This window comes from Rhinatrema bivittatum, chromosome 1 (genome assembly GCF_901001135.1).
Source record: "Rhinatrema bivittatum chromosome 1, aRhiBiv1.1, whole genome shotgun sequence".
NCBI classification, from domain to species: domain Eukaryota; kingdom Metazoa; phylum Chordata; class Amphibia; order Gymnophiona; family Rhinatrematidae; genus Rhinatrema; species Rhinatrema bivittatum.
The window spans coordinates 690969815-690986751 of record NC_042615.1 but is presented as its reverse complement, the minus strand read 5'-3'; the positions used below and the strand labels follow the sequence as shown (position 1 = coordinate 690986751).

The following is a 16937-nucleotide window of genomic DNA, read 5'->3' as shown; positions in this document are numbered from 1 at the left end:
TAATCCTCCAGACTCAGTACCCAATGGCCATTGATGGCTGCCTCCCTCTAATTCGATATTACATCCCTTTTATTTTGTGCCAACAAATCGACTGTCTATAAGTGATGCCCATGATATCTATCCCAAACCGCCATGATAGATGTGACCTCTGTCTGGTGGTGTCGCAGCAGATGTTCCCAAATGACCCCAAAGGGATGTCGAGCCTGTCTTGACAAAATTGAACGACTCTTCGGGTCAGGTAAGTCCAATGCACTGGCATTGGAGGCATCAACATTGAGGGACTTTGGAGTTGCACTGTTGGCCACCAAGCTGTCGACACTAAAGGCTTACTGGGACACTAGAGACAGGCCATCATTCGCATCTTTAAGGTTTGTCGTCTTCGACCTTAGAACCAGGGAAGGACTGATCTGAACATTGAAGGAAGCCAAAGAAGCATTTGCATCAGTTCCCAGTGATGTATGGTGCCGCTCACAGGGATGCATAAGCTTCTGCTGTGATGCCCTCAAAGTGAATCCGTGGTGAGGAGTGCCAATCCTCAAATGATCCAGTGGTTCACCATAGCCTCCACCAGTCTCAGTGTCCATCACCAATCCTTTTGGTTCCGAAGAGGATGCAGTCATGCCTCCTGTGTCCAAGTCACTCTTGGCATCTGTGATCTTTGAGGAGGAGCTCAAGAAGCCTGGGCAACTGGATGTGGAGAAGGTGATGCAGAACCTCATTGTCAGGGCACTGGGCCGGTCACCAGCTCTCCTCGAGCCATTGCTCGAATCTCTGCATACTTTCATCACAGCGCTACTAACACCTTCATTGGTGTCAGTGCCTGGAAGGGCACTGAGAGTGTCCCTATTCAGTCCAGTGGTCATTCACTGCCCCTTGGAGGAGGAAGCTCCTTGGTGACTGAGGTGATCCCACAGTCCTGCCCACCTTGGCCAGCTGAGTCAGTTCCCCCTGCTGCTGGCGCCTTTGGACCCGTTCCCTGCCCCAGACAGTTAGGACGAGGACCTGTATGACCCCTGGGGAGAGGACTCTGCTGGTGTTTCAAACTCCGAATCACTGGTGGGGAGGCCTCCCTTCAAACTGTTCTCCTCTGAAAACCCAAAGGAAGTTTCCGCCAGAAGACCTCTCCTTCACAGTGTTTATGCAGTTCATGGCAGAGGCCATCCCATTTCAGTAACAAATAGAGGACGATAATCGGCACAAGATGCTGGATATTCTCCAGTATGCATAGCCTCCCAAGGAGATTGTGGCAGTCCCTGTACATGAATATCCTTGTGGATTTACTGATGAGGATGTGGGAACACCCTCTCTCAGTGCCTCCAGTCAATAGAAAGGTGGATGCGATTTATTTCATCCAGAAGGCTCTCAGATTCGACAAGCGTCAGCTGCCATACCAATCGGTTGTGCTTGAATGTGCTCTCAAAAAGGCTAAGCGTGCTTGGACTTATTCCTCTGCATCCCCCGGGAAGGATCAGAGGGCTATGGATGCTTTTGGGAGAAAAATGTTTCAGGGTGTTATGCTCATTGCTCGCGTAGCGGCCTATCAGCTCTACATGAGCCAGTATATGCGAGACTTCCTGAAACAGGTGCAGGAAGTGGGCGAGCAGTTGCCTCTGTAGCAGCAGGACATTCTCCAGTCACTGGAGCACAAGGGTATAGAAAATGGGAAACACAAGATCAGCTCCACCTACGATGTTTTCAAGACTGCATCAAGAATATCTGCAGCAGGGATAGGTGCCCGCAGACTCGCCTGGCTGAGAGCATTGGATCTCCATCAGGAAGTGCAGGAGTGACTTGCTGATGTGCCATGCATAGGGGAGAATCTCTTCGGAGACTAGATGAAGGACGCGATGACGCAAATTCCGGACCACCATGCAACTCTTCAGACTCTCTCGCCATAAGCACTCAAGGCCCATCATTTTCATCTAGGAGGCCTCTGAGGTCAGGCCAGAGGAAGTCTGTCTTCTGCCCAAATAAATATTATCATCTGCCTCCTTGCTCCCATCAACAGCAGCAGGCCCCTTGTGACTATCCCAAGTAACAGAGGACCCCCAAGCCCCCATCTGGTGCCTCAGTCAAATCCTGCGATGGGGTTTTGACTGGACTGCAGGGAGTATAGCCAAGTCCATCGTACCCAAGTTGCAGGATCTGCCAGTTGTGGGAAGGTGAAGACTATAGTTCTTCATGAGCCATTAGCCCAGTATAACCTCAGATCAGTGGGTCCTCGTCATTGTCCATAGTGTGTACAAATTAAACCTTTGGAGCATCCCACCAAATTGCCCCCTTAGTCCAGTTTGCAGACTAGTAGCACATGAAGGAGATATTTCTAGCAGAGCTCTCCTCCCTCTTAACAGCCAAAGGGTCAAGCCTGTTCCACCAGGGCAGAGATGGTGGGGTTTTTACTCCTGGTACTTCCTGATTCCAAAGAAAACAGGAGGCTTGCATCTCATCCAAGACCTAAGGGACTTAAACAAGTTTATAAAAAGCAAAATGTTCAGGATAGTTTCCCTGGGTACCTTGATCCCTTTTCTACAAAAAGGGGACTGGCTATACTCCCTCGATCTCAAGAATTCGTACCCCTACATCGAGATCTTCCCCAGTTATTGGAAGTATCTCTGATTCATGGTGGGAAAACAGCACCTCCATTACCGCATTCTGCCATTTGGGCTGGCGTCAGCCCCTTGTCTTCACAAAATGCTTAGCCGTGGTGGTGGCGGCGCACCTCTGCAGATTTGGGAGTCCAAGTTTTCTCCTATCTCGATAATTGGCTGGCAAGGAGCACCTCTCGGGCAGGGGCCAAAGTGTCCATGTGCTCGACCATCTGGGTTCTAGTGTCACTGGGGTTCGTTATCAACTACTAAAGTCTCATCTTAGCCCATCACTGCAATTGGACCTCATTGGAGCCTTGCTAGACATGGCTAAAGCCAAAGCCTTTCTACCCTGGCTACGGGCCGTCAATCTGATGGCCATCATGGTAGACATTCAGATGAGCTAGCAGGTGTTAGTGTGGCACATGTCGAGGTTGCTAGGCCACATTTCTGCAACAATGCATTTCACCCCCTTGGCACATTTACACTTGGGAAAAACCCAATGGACTCAGAGGTCCCGGTGGTGACAGGTCATTCAGAATCATTGGGACTTCATCAGAGTCGTGCCGCCTCTCCAGGGCTCCTTGTCCTGGTGGCAGGAAATTTACAATTTGGAATGGGGGTAATCCTTTCAAAGTCCTAAAGCCCAAATTATCCTAACAAATGTGTCCACTGTGGGTTGGGGGCTCATATAGATAGGTTCAGCACCTGGGGGCTATAGTCCATCTAGGAACAATTGTATCAAGTCAATTTCCTGGAGTGCTAGGCAATCATCTACATGCTGTAGGCTTCAGAGATTGACTGTACAACAAAATTGTGCTGAAACAGACCGACAATCAAGTGGCAATGTGATTTGTCAATAAGCAGCGTGGTATGGGCTCTTACCTCTTATGTCAGGAAGCGGTCCAGATATGGTCATGGGCCCTCTCCTGTGGGATGATGTTCAGGGCTATGTATCTGGCTAGAACAGAGAATGGGATAGTGGACAGGCTGAGTCACTCCTTTGACCCCACAAATGATCTCTGGATTAAGGGGTTGTGAATCAAATCTTCCGCCTGTGAGGAAACCCAGAGGTGCATCTGTTCTTGGTGCCTTGGAACAGGAAGGTTCCTCAGTTTTATTCCCTGTAAGGAATGCACAACAGACTAGCCTTGGATGTCTTTCCCTCCATGGGAATGAGGGTCTCCTGTATGCATATCCTCCAACTCCACTGATAGCAAAGGCTTTGTTGACGTTTCGCAAGGATAAGAGTACTATGCTCCTCATAGCCTCCCATTGGCAGAGACAGGTCTGGTTTCCATTCCAGGAGATATCCATCCGGAAACCGAATAGGCTGGGGTCTTCTCCAGATCTCGTCACTCAGGATAGGGGCAGGTTGCGCTAGCCCAACCTTCTGGCCCTCTTTCTCACAGCCTGGATGTTGAGAGGTTGATTCTTCATCTGTTCAATCTCTCAGGTGGTGTGTCTTGGGTCCTGGTAGCTTCCAGAAAGTCGTCTACCAGAAAGTCCTATTGACTGAAGTGGAGGAGGTTTTCCATGTAGTGTGAGCAAATAGTCCTAGATCCCTTCTCCCTCGGACCACAAAAACTGCTTGACTACCTTCTGCATCTTTGAGACGCTGGTCTTAAGACCTACCCCATTAAAGTCTATCTGAGTGCAATTGGCGAATATCACCATTGTGTAGAAGGTAAACCCATCTCTGTACAGCCAATGGTTGTATGTTTCATGCAGGGGCTGCTTCAATGGAAGCCTTTCATAAGGCCTCTCGCTATGACCTGGGACCTCCGCATGTATTGTCTCGGCTGATGAAGGCACTTTTGAGCCTTTGCGCTCCAATGTCCTGAAGTACCTGATCTGGAAGATCGTATTTTTGATTGTGGTCACTTCAGCACACAGGGTCAGTGAGCTTCAGGCCTTAATGAATTATCCACCTTATACAAATTGTTTCCACGATAAGGTGGTCTTGCGCATGCATCCTAAGTTCCTGTCTAAGGTGGTGATGGATTTCCATCTTAAAGAGTTCATTATCCTGCCAATATTCTTTCCCAGGCATCGTTTGCACCAAGGCGAATGAGCCCTGCACAGTTTGGACTGCAAAAGAGCCATGGCCTTCTGTCTAGAGCAGATGCACGCCCTTAGCCTGTGCATCCAGTTTTTTCCTTCTTGTGATCAGAACAGGCTGGGGATCACCATTACCAAGCAGACACTTTTCAATTGGCTAGCAGACTGCATCATAATGTCTTTATCCAACAAAAGCATCAGAATACTTTCTTCTGTGAAGACAAGCAGGTTCGCAAATCACACGTATAGGACACATGACTAAATATGGCATATAGCTCTGGAAAGTTTGTTTCCCCTATTTAGTAAAGGCTGGAAGTCTTTACTGCTCAGTCATGGCTCTGCAGCCACTTTGTGTTTTTGTTCTGTTGCCTAGTTGAATGTTTTTTCCAGCCATTTGTGGTTTCTTCAGCATTTCTGCTGCTTTTCCTTCTGGCCTCAGCCAAGAATTGTATTATTGTTTTCCCTCTTATAGCCTAGTCAAGTTTTTGGTTCTTCATTAAATTATCTTCAATGTTTCGGATGAATTTCTCCCACTTCAGATTTTGCTTTCTGCAGAAAATGATGCATTGCGCAGGGCTGCAATCAGTTTTTCTCTTGTGGCCATCTTTTCTTTTGAAGAGAAAATGTTATCTCTGGATTTCATCTTGACAGTTTTTCTTATCATGAAAGAAGCAGTTCAGCTTCAAATTCTGTCCCAACTATACATGAAAGATGTACATGAATCATCACAAAATGTGCTACATCTGCCTAGAAAGGACCATGACACTAATGGCTGTGATATGTATTCCAAGATGTCATCTAGAACAGTTGAATCCCAAAGGAGAGGTTCTGTACTCGCCTTCCTGGTGAACATAAGCCATGCTCCAAGAAGCTGACTCAAAGGCTCAGCACGTGGCCTTAAGGTTGATTCCATAAAGCTATTTTTATAGCTTCAAAGCGGTCAAGTTCTTAGAATCTTTTAGAGTTTGGCCAATGATTTCTGACCTAAAAGAGGGCTGTAGAGATGAATGAAGAAAGTGCAAGCAGAATTTTAATGCTTGTGGTTCAAGCAGTTTTAGAGAAGCCAGTGTTATCTCCTAGAAATTTTAAGCATTGAAAAGATAATTTAAAATATGCAATTTGCCTCTTCCAAAGTTAAATCCTGTGTTTATTTTGTATTTAACATCTTACAATCTTTTAACGTTCTAAACCTGCAGACTACAGGATTTAAGTGTATTAACAATAAAATAATGGACAAAAATTGTGTTAAAAAATGGTACAAAAGCTTTAATGATCTTCCAATAGCAATGATAAAAATGTATTTAAAATTCTTATAATACCACCTTCTACATCTAAAACTAATCAGTGGTGTACGTTTCGAGGTCCATATTCAGCGTCACTTAGCCGGATAAATTCCGATTTATTTGCTAAGTGGCAAGTTTTTTAAATATTTGGCGGCGGTTAGCAGCTGCCACTTACCTGGATAAAAACTTATCCGGCTAAGTGGTAGGAGGGGAATGGGTGTAATGGGGAGGGAGTTGTTAGCCAGATAAGTTATTTAGCTAGCTCCCGTAGATTTTTCTTAAAGTTAACCAGATAAATTTATCTGGCTAACTTTAGGATAGTTGTATATATTCAGTGATGCAGCCGTGCCACTAAATATATAAACTGTTAGCCGGATAAGTTTATTGAGCTAACTTGCCGAGCCACACAGCTGCTTACTACCTTACTACCATAGTGATTCATCATCATCTCTTACTGCTGACCAGCTTAAAACAAATCTTCTGTGAAAGGTTGCTCCTCCTTAGTGTCTAAACATTCAGTGATCATTAATAATCAATAAAATTAAATATTTATGTAATGCTGCTTTTATTTCCAGACAAATGTTATGTCTGAACTAAGCAAATGGAGACTTACTATGATTGAGGAACATAAACTGGAAATGAAAAGACATCAAGAAAAGCATGCAGAATATGTGAATCAATTGTACAAAAAGATTGATAACCTGAAGGACCTGCTGCGCACTTATGAAACTTCTACCCAGAGAAAAGATGAGGTAATTTTTCTTCCATTCTGCCACTTTTTTTATTGCTCAAGACATGTGCTGTTCAAAATTGTTTATTTTGCCCTGTCTTCATCCTTGAAAGCAAGATAATGTACTGACCTAAGATATAGATCTACTTGCATGGACTGTCACCCAATCTGAAGAAAAGCATTAAATAATTGCATACTAGAAAAGAACCCTATAATTAATGGGCATATTTACTCTGAGCTAAATTCAGAATGTAAGTCACTTACTTGAAATATTGCACAGTCTCTAACACAGGTCAAAACTCTACTCAACTCTGATTTATTCTTTCCATTACTTTTTGGTTTTCTTGATTATCACAGGAAGTAGGCTTTACACCAAATAAAATGTTTTAGCTCACTGTTCTAAATCTCATTTATAATTTGGCTATAACTGGGTAGTCCTCTGGCTACTCCTCCAAGCCTTTCATGGGCTAAGGTGTGTGAACCCTTTGGATCATTTTCGAATTGGCGCTGCATGATCTGTGAGCAGATCTGGCTCAGCAAGTGGCTGAACCAAGGAAGCAAAGTTGTCAGGCAGGCAGGGGTCAGGGCAGGCAGAGTCTCTTCGCAGAGAAAAGTACTAAGCCAAGACTGGGGCATGCGTCAAGCAGAGCAAGGTCAAAACAGTCTGGATCAAAGTAACAACAGGATTGGGAGGAAGTAAGTACTCCAGTTCACAGGTTATAGGAGCTGTTGCTCAGGCAAGTATGAAGTGAACTGGGATTTCTTAAATACTTAGACAATGCATATGACATCAAGCTGTGCCACAAGACTTCTTGTTTTCAGGCCCTATAAAGCTTAATATTTTTTGGGCATGTCCCTAGTAGGTTTCAGGATGCAGAGCAGAGCCAGGACACTGGGGGAGCCATGCTGGAAGGCCTCAGAGGAGCACAAGACACCATACCAGGGTCGGGACACAGAGGTACTGAGAGCTGGCCACAGTGCAAAGGGCTGGGGTTAGTTGCGCATTACATTGGCATTCATTGATCCTTTACTATTGGATTCTTTGTAGGTTGTGATGCCTTTCATTGGACCCACATAAAAATAATCTGTGTGGTGTAGTACATGACCTATCCAGATTAAATAGATCCCCACCCCCCCTTCAGAGCAAAATGTGTTTACATTTATCAAGTCATTTCACTTAAATATAAATGAAAAGCCAAATGGTGGAGATATGATAGAGACATTCAATCACCTTGAAGTTATAAATGCACAAAAAGGAAACCTTTCCAATCCTAAACAGAAAGTAACCTGCACTGAGTGGCAGTTACAACTCTAAACATTTTCCTGGGCAGACTGAATGAACCGTTTTGATCTCTGTCTGCCATAATTTACCATATTACTATGTTTTCAGTGGGAAGGAAGTTCTAAAACAAATCATGGTATGAACCTAAAAGGGGGTAGAGTCAGTAATAGCATCAGAAACTACATCTTCATGGAAATGGTGGTGGATGCATGGAACAGACTTCTAGAGGATGTGGTGGAGGCAAAAGCAATAACAATTCAAGAAAGCATGGGATAAGCATAGAAGATTCCTAGTTGTTAAGTAGTAAGGAGAAAGCCAGATCAACTTGGGCAGACTAGAGGGCATTATGGTCCTTATCTGCTGTCGTAAGAATATAAGATGTGTTATGCTGGGTCAGATCAAAGTCCATCAAGACCAGCATCCTGTCTCCTGGCCAGTCCAGGTTGCAAGCATCCAGCAGATCCCCAATAGTTAATCTGTTTCTTGTATCTCAGTTCCAGTGATAAGTACTGGCTTACCAAGTCTACCTAGCTAAAAATAGTTTATGGACTTTTCGTTCAGGGTCTTGTCCAGTCCTCTTTTGAATGCTACTATATTAGTTGCCTTGACCACATCCTCTGGCAACAGATTCAATAACTTTATACTGTGCTGAGTGAAAAGTACTTCCTTCAGTTGGTTTAAATCTGCCAGTTGTTAGTTTCATGGCATGTCCCTAGTCCTAGTGTTATTTGAAAGGGTAAATAATCATCTCTTTTATCATTTTTGTTTTCCATCAATAAGCAGACTGATTTAGCCGTTAACTGTGGGTGATGTCATCCAGTGGCACCGAATAGACTTGTCTCTCCAACCTAGTAGAACTTTCAGCTCTACTGAGCATGTGTGGGCATTGCCTTGTGACATTCCTTAGTCATTTTTGTCTGAGCTCAAACATGGAATAGACTCTCTCTCCTCTTATTTTTTAAATATTTTCATTTGTTTGTTTATTTTTTTAAAGCTTTTATATACTGTCGTTCCGTATTCAATCATGACAGTTTGCAATAAATAGAAAATAAAATCAATATAAAATAAAAGTACAATAGGATTTGATATAAAACAAATTATCAAAATAAAATCAATATTATAGCACAAAAAACTTAAAAACTAAATTGATATAGGAAAAAGGCATGCCTCATAATTCAAATTTGGTTTGGTTATTCCATGCCCTTGAACACTTTCTTAAATAGCCACATTTTTAAATTCTTCTTAAAAATCATAAAATCTGCTTACATCCTCAGTTCTATTGGTAAAGAATTCCATAATTTGGGTCCTGCAATTGATATGGCTCTCTCCCTAACTTCACTAAGATGAGCTGTGCATACAGAAGGTACCACCAGCAGACCCTTGTCAGATCTTAAATTTCTTTGGGGGATATAAAGATGAATTGCCACATTAAGCCAGTCTGTTTTTCGCCATTAATATATTTATGTAAAAGGCATAAAACTTTAAAATCAATTCTAAATTTTACCGGTAAACAATGTAGGGAAATTAATATTGGTGTGATATGATCAAACTTCCTAGATCCAGTTAAAACCCTAGCTTGTAGCATTCTGCAGAAGCTGCAGAGGTCATAATGTATATGCTGGGAGGCCAAGTAAAAGGGCATTACAATAATCTAAGTTTGAAAATAAGTGTTTGGAGGACTGTACGAAAATTCTCATACGTGAGAAATGGTTTTAAACGTCTTAATGTGATAAGTTTGTTATATCCATCTCTTATTTTTCTACTGATATGCTTTCTCAAGTTCAAATCACTAACAATTACTCCTGAGTCTCGTGCATTTGTGACTAATTCAATTTCTGAAGAATCCAATTTTCTGTTTAATATTTTCTCAGTTTTATTAAGGTTCAAAATCAATTTCATATGAACTAACAATGTTTTAATTGCAGAGATGTAAACTTCAACTAATTTGAATGTATGGTCTATTGTATCTTTAATTGGTACCAGAAATTGAATATCATTTGCATACAAGTAATGCATAATTCCTAAACCAGCTAATAATTGACATAATGGTAACATATAAATATTAAAGAGAGTGGCTGTCAGAGACAATCCCTGTAGCATACCGAAATTTAGACTAGTTTTCTCCAATAATGAATTGCCAATTCTCACTTGAAATGATCGATCTTGTAAATATGAATTAAACCACTGCAGAGTGATGCCACTAAGGCCAATTTCAGACAACTGATGAATTTAAAATTTGATGGTTTACTGTGTCAAAAGCAGCTGAGAAGTCAAGCAATACAAATAAATATGATTGGCCAGCATCAAATCCTCTTAATAAAATATCTGGCAGAGCAAGCAATAATGATTCGGTATTAGTGTTTTTGGAATCCGAATTGTGAAAGAAATAATATATTATTTGAATCAATGTGCTATGCAAGTTGGGCCTGTACAACTTTTTCAAGAATCTTAGATATGAAAGGCAAATTGGAAATAGGTCTGAAATTATCTAAAATCAGGATTAGAAATTTTTCTTTTTTAGAACTGGCCTTACAACTGCACATTTTAACAGGAGAGGTATCTTCCCTTCAGATAATGAGATTAGTTATCTTAGCAATAGAAGAAGAGATTGTATGAACCACTAACTTTAAGGTCGTGGTGGGAATTGAATCAAGGAGATGTGAAGCAGGATTTAACTTTTTAATGATATTTTCAATTTTTAACAAAGAAACATTTTCAAATACAGACCAGGAGGGAACATCATATGGTTTCAAAACAATTGGTTGATCAGTAGCTAAAGGAATCTTGTTAAGGAGGTTTTCAATCCTTTCCTTAAAAAAGCACGTAAGTTCAATACATTTCTTTCCTGGTAAAGCTAAATCACCCCCCAGTTTGTCTCTCGTTAAATTTTGGACCATAGAAAATAACAATCTGGGATTAAACTTAATGTCCTGGATTTTTTTTAGCGAAATAATCTCGTTTTGTGGTGTTAATTAGCAATCTATATTTTGAGAGGAAGGCACAGTAAACCCCCAAAGTTTCAATTGAAGAGTGTTTTTGCCAATTTCTTTCTTTTTTGGCATGTTTGCTTCGTAAAATCTTTTTCTTAGTTGTCTTGCTGCCTCTGCAGCCCCACAACAGAACCTTTCAGTGCTACTAAAAAAAAAAAAAAACACCAATGAAACATGGCTCTACCTTCCAGCATGGCTGGCCAAAAAAAGAAGACAACGGTGAGCAGGTTTAAAAGTAGTATCTATGGCCATGAGGTGATTTACTACTGCTTCTGACCAAAACACAACCAGAAGAACTGCTATGCCTGTGGATGGATGTCTTCACTCTGAGTCTCTAGGGCACTTTATTTAAAGGAATTGCGTAAATTTCTCTGGAATCATAGTAGGTCCTCATCCCACAGTGCAGCCTCATCTGTCTCACCAGGAAAAGTTTATTTTGTTTATTTAATTACAGATCTTATAATCTGGAAATCTAACAATAGTCAGTGCGGAGAACGACAGATATACACAATAAATCATAGATAAAAACACATACAAAAAGTTGAGCAAAAGCTTCTTACAACTTCCCTGCCCACTGAAGCTGAAGTCGTGGAGCCTAGTTCCACCAGCCTCCCTTAGTTGAAGCTGAAATGGCTTCAGTCACAGGAGCCATTGCAGCCTGTATCGAAGAAGCACAAACATTCTAAGCTGGATGCATTGGCACCAGCACCATTGGCGCAAGTAACGTCAGCATTTCCAATACATGATGCATTGTCTCATCCAATGCATCCCCCACTGATGCATTCAACGCATTACATGCCAAGGCATTCAATGAATGACACACCGATGCACTCTATCCTCAAATGCCACTGAACTGAGCAGCCTTAATGCACATCAATTGCTCCACACTTTTTTCATTCTGTCACACAATCCCATGATGCACAGTGCAAGGACACATGGCGCAGCTCTGATAAACTGACGCAGTATAGTCACCTTGTACTGGTTTCCTTGACACATGTCGCCAAAGACCTGTCAAAGCAAGCCAAGTCATCCAAAGTATCTAAACATTCTACTCTCTCAAAGCTATCGGGCTTCGCTTTATCAAGCTTCTTTGCCAACACAGGTCTACCCAGCCCTTCCTAGATCTGCAGGAGAAGGGGGTCAGGGTATCTCTACCCAGTCTAATAACCAGAGCACTTTCCCTGCCTAGACCAATAAAAGAAAGACTTTGCCTAGAAAATGTAGAACCTGTAACCTCTAAAGTACCACTTACTTCCAAAGGACTGCCCATTCTCATGCAGGAAGCTATCATGGTCTTGGAAGATGGTGTTCCACCACCTACAGCAGGCCAGAGGACACAGTTGCAGATTTAATGACATTTCTTTACTCCTCTGACCAAGGAGATGGAAGGAACATTCCAGCCTCTCCTTTCCACTATCACAATGATGATATTACAGACAGGAGTTCTGAGTTTGTCTATAGAGGTGAACTCACCCTTGATATAGGGAGTCATTGTCATTATCTATTGCAGTAGAATCCTGTAGGTCAGAGGTGATGGTCTTCAAGGAGGAACAGCCTGGTCTATCAGAAGCCCTTTCCTGGTTCACTGTCTTCATCATTAGAGTCCTGGATAAGTGAGCCAGTACCTTTAGACTCAGATGAAGACATCACCAATATACCCTTCGACCCAATTCTGGATTCTCTGGATTACGCCTTACCACCAGAGGATCTCACCTATTCTAAATTTGTGGAAAAGATGGGTACAACACTGGGTATCCATATCCAGAAAAACAAAGACCCCTGTTGTGAGCTCCTTGGTCATCTTCAGATATGGGATGGTCCAGCTGAACCAGCAGCCCTTCTGTCTCGGTTCTGTTAGGCATTTCTGAGGGGAAAGACGCCATTAACAGATTACCTGTTAAGGTACACTCCTGACATTAGAAACCCATGTCACATAAATTAATACATCAGTGCCACTAAGGATAATGCATCATATTGCGTTCAGTTAATTATTTATTAAATCAGAATTATTCACAATATTCAGAGAGATGTTCTCAAAAAATATAATTTTTGTTTTGCATGAGAAATGTATACAACTAACTTCAACTGATAAATTTAATTTGACTAAATCACATCAAATTGTCAGATCAATTAATTTAAGTCAGATCAAGTCATTTAATTCAGATCAATTAATTTGTTAGATCAAGTAATTTAAGTTAGATAGTCATGATACAATAAGTATGAATCAAATGGTTGCTTACCGATATGAGTTCAAAGAGGCAGGCCTCCAGCGTGTTACACTGAGAACAGCATAACAGCCCTGGACTTCACTGTTTTTATACCTTTAGTCTAGGTTGCAGATCATGGCTTATAAATTTGAATAACTAACCTAGAAACTCTGATCGCTACATGTATTAGTCAAGCTAAATATACAAGAACATTTGTCTATAAGAGAGAAACTCTGATCTTCCATCCGATCTACGAATGGCAAGACATCTGGGTGCCTCGATCATAGCTCATCAGTCTCTAACTGACAAAAAGACATTTAGGGCCTCATTTACCAATATCGCATTGGTAACGCATTAAGGGGCGTTTCCCATGCAAATGAGGCTTTTTTCGTGCAGCGGGAAAACTTCGCGTGCCGCGATGTTTTCGCCATTTGCGCAAATCGCGAAGTTTCCCCGGTGCGCGATAAAACACCCAAAGAATCATCGCAGTGCACGATATTTCCAGACAGCCTGTGTCAGTATCCGAGAGAGGTTTATTGCAGTTCACAATGTTTCCCGGACAGCCTGTTTCAGTGTTCTGGGAGAGAGAGAGAGAGAGTGCCTTGCTATATATCCTACTCCCTAGACAGGTATTTGTATCCCTATGAGAGGCCCACCTAGTAACTCGAGGTGGGGATTAGGTATTAGTGTAGGGGGTTGGGGCCACTTTCACATTCAACGGGAGGCGTACGAACAGAACAGTGGTCTCTTGTTGAAGATTTGATGGCCTTCGGAGTGGGGAAACTCACTCCAAGATGAGATTTGGACAATGTTCTCTCCACCTAGCTTGTTGTTGCCCAGGTAGAGTGTCCATCAAGCTAGGTGGAGGGAACATTGCCCAAATCTCATCTTGGAGTGAGTTTCCCCACTCCGAAGGCCATCAAATCTTCACAAGAGACCACTGTTCTGTTCGTACGTCTCACGTTGAATGTGAAAGTGGCCCCCAACCCCCTACACTAATACCTAATTCCCACCTCGAGTTACTAGGTGGGCCTCTCATAGGGATACAAATACCTGTCTAGGGAGTAGGATCTATAGCAAGTCTCTCTCTCTCTCTCTCATCTCAGCCATTCGGAATTGTCGCGGCACACGATAACTGTTTCCCGCTTTACATATGCTCCGCCCCCTGAATAACAAATTAGCATTCGCAAATCGCGTTAAGGGCTGTTAGCGCAATTTGCGAATTTATCTCCCGCGGTAACTCCTTGGAAAATGACTCCCTTAATCTCATATTCTAAAGCATAGAATGAGTACAATCTGCAAGCTTCTTAAAACTTCTAATGTTTAAATGCAGTACTAAGATGTAGTAAATTTATTTATTTTAAGTTAAGAATATAATTTATTTATTTTATTCAGGTTCTGTATTAGAGGAAAAGCTCTCTGAAAACGTGGCCATGTCTGGGAGCTCTGCCAAATTTAGATCATTAATCACAGAGATAACAGAGCGCAGTCTAGTTTCCCAGATTTAATAAGTGCAGGTGTTTAAAAAAATAAAAATAAAAAAATTCTTAAAAAAGAGAGAAAAAGTGTATTACTGCAGTTTATTTAAGAATAGCTGTACACTAGTCATTCTTAAATCTAAAGAATATTTCAGAACAACTAAAAAAATTTCTGAATGGGTCAGAGTTATTGATTTCATAATTCTGTCTTTGTGGTACAGGGGAAGTAGATACCATGTCAGTTTTAATTCACAACATCCTCAACGTTCTACAGATTAAGAATATGGCAAACTCCCTGTGATGGAGTGACCCTTTTTCCCCTTTTTAACCTGTGTGAGACCAGGCATTTAGCATCAGTAGCATGGGATCTTCTTAGTGTTTGGGTAATTGCCAGGTTCTTGTGGCCTGGTTTGGCCTCTGTTGGAAACAGGATGCTGGGCTTCATGGACCCTTGGTCTGACCCAGCATGGCAAGTTCTTATGTTCTTAAAACCAGGACCTGAAGACCTATGGGGAAATAAATCTTATCTGACCGGGATTGAATACATATAGTATTGATTCCCTACTAACTTGTTAGTCTCTTTCAATGGAAATAAGGCTCTGCAACGGGATGGGTCATGAGATAAGAATGAAAGGGATAGACTTTAAAGTAATCTAAGGAAATATTTCGTTAAAGAAAGGATGGTGGATAAATGGAGCAGCCTTTGGAGGTGGTAGTGACAAGGACAGTATCTGAATTCATGAAAGCATGTGACATGCATAGGGGAACAAGGGGTGATGTAGGAAACTACAGTCCAAGAAGTCTGTTTGTGCAAGGCAAAATGGTAGAAACTATAAAGAACAAAATTGCTTAACATCTAGATAGGCATAGCTTAATGGAACAAAGCTAAATCCATTAGCCAAGGGAAGGCTTGCCTCACAAATTTGCTACATTTTTTTTTGTGCATAAACAAACATATGGATAAAAGTAAGCCAGTTGATGTAGTGTATCTGGATTTCCAGAAAGCATTCGACAAAATCCCTCATGAGAGACTTCTTAGGAAATTAAAAAGTCATGGGATAGGGGGCAGTGTGCTATTGTGGATTGCCAGCTGGTGAAAAGATAGAAAACAGAGAGTAGGACTAAATGGTAAATTTTTCCAGTGGAGAAAGGTGAATAGTGGACTGCTCCAGGGATCTGTTCTGTGATCACTGCCTTTTAAAACATGTATAAAAGACCTGAAAATAGGAACGAGTGAGGCAATCAAATTTGCTGATGATAAAATTATTCAAAGATGTTAAATCACAAGAGGAACTTGCAAAACTGGGACTCTGGGCAGGCTAATAGCAAATGAAATTTAATGTGGACAAGTGCAAAGGTGATGCACTTAGAGAAGAATAACCCAAATTATGACTACATAATGCAAGGTTCCACATTAGGAGTCACCACTCAGAAAAAGAATCTAGGTGTCATTGTTAAAAATACATTGAAATCTTCTGCTCAGTGTGCAGCAGCAGCCAAGAAAGCAAATAGAATGCTAAGGATTAGTAGGAAAGGAATGGAGAATAAAGAATATCATAATGCCTCTGTATCGCTCCATGGTGCGACCTCATCTTGTGTGCAGTTCTGGTCCTCACATCTCAAGATCGATATAGCAGAATTAGAAAAGGTACAGAGAAGGGCAACCAAAAAAATAAAGGGGATGGAACAATTCCCCCTACAAAGAAAAGCTAAAGAGGTTAGGACTCTTCAGCTTGGAGAAAAGTCAGCTGAGGGAAGATATGATAGAGGTTTATAAAATGAGTGAAATGGAACAAGTAAATGTTAATCAGTTGTGTGGCACCCCCATATCTTGACCACTAGATATCACTAGGTCCCTTTTATAGAACCTTAATATCAAGGAGCCTTCCATCCCTCTCAGCCCCTCCCATTGTGGAGGATCCAGATTGGATGTCTTAGTCCTATTTAGCCCAGCCATTTTAGTGTTTTGGGAGTCAGTTTGATTTAGATTCAGAGCAGGGAGGATGTAGCTTTTCCACAATCTGGTGATGCCTCCCTGCCTCATCAGGAACTTTGTATTTTTAAGAGATGCCTCTCTGTGCACACCCTGCCAGAGGGTTGTTCTATATTTATTTACAATGAGAGATTTTTGCCTGTTTCCTTTTGGAGCAAAAGGGCTCTCATCCCAGAGACCTAAAAACCTGTGAGACCTTCTATACCCTAGATGGGGCAAGCACCAGTGACAGATCTTCTGTGTGGGATTTTTGACAGCCAAGATGTATCCTGATTTTTTGAGAGAGGACTCCTGCTCAAACCTTGCACCCTTTGAGGAAGGCTCTCTC

General features: G+C 41.8%; 1 protein-coding gene across 4 annotated transcripts in view; it reads left to right on the top strand.

Moving 5' to 3' along the window:
• The window catches only part of POC5 (POC5 centriolar protein), a 189089-nt gene that overhangs the window by 97516 nt on the left and 74636 nt on the right, over positions 1 to 16937 (top strand). For all 4 annotated transcript variants that reach the window (XM_029575225.1, XM_029575207.1, XM_029575232.1 and 1 more), the window contains one exon: positions 6505 to 6681. In XM_029575225.1, the coding sequence (XP_029431085.1) occupies positions 6505 to 6681 (177 nt within the window). The remainder of the gene's footprint in view (positions 1 to 6504; positions 6682 to 16937) is intronic.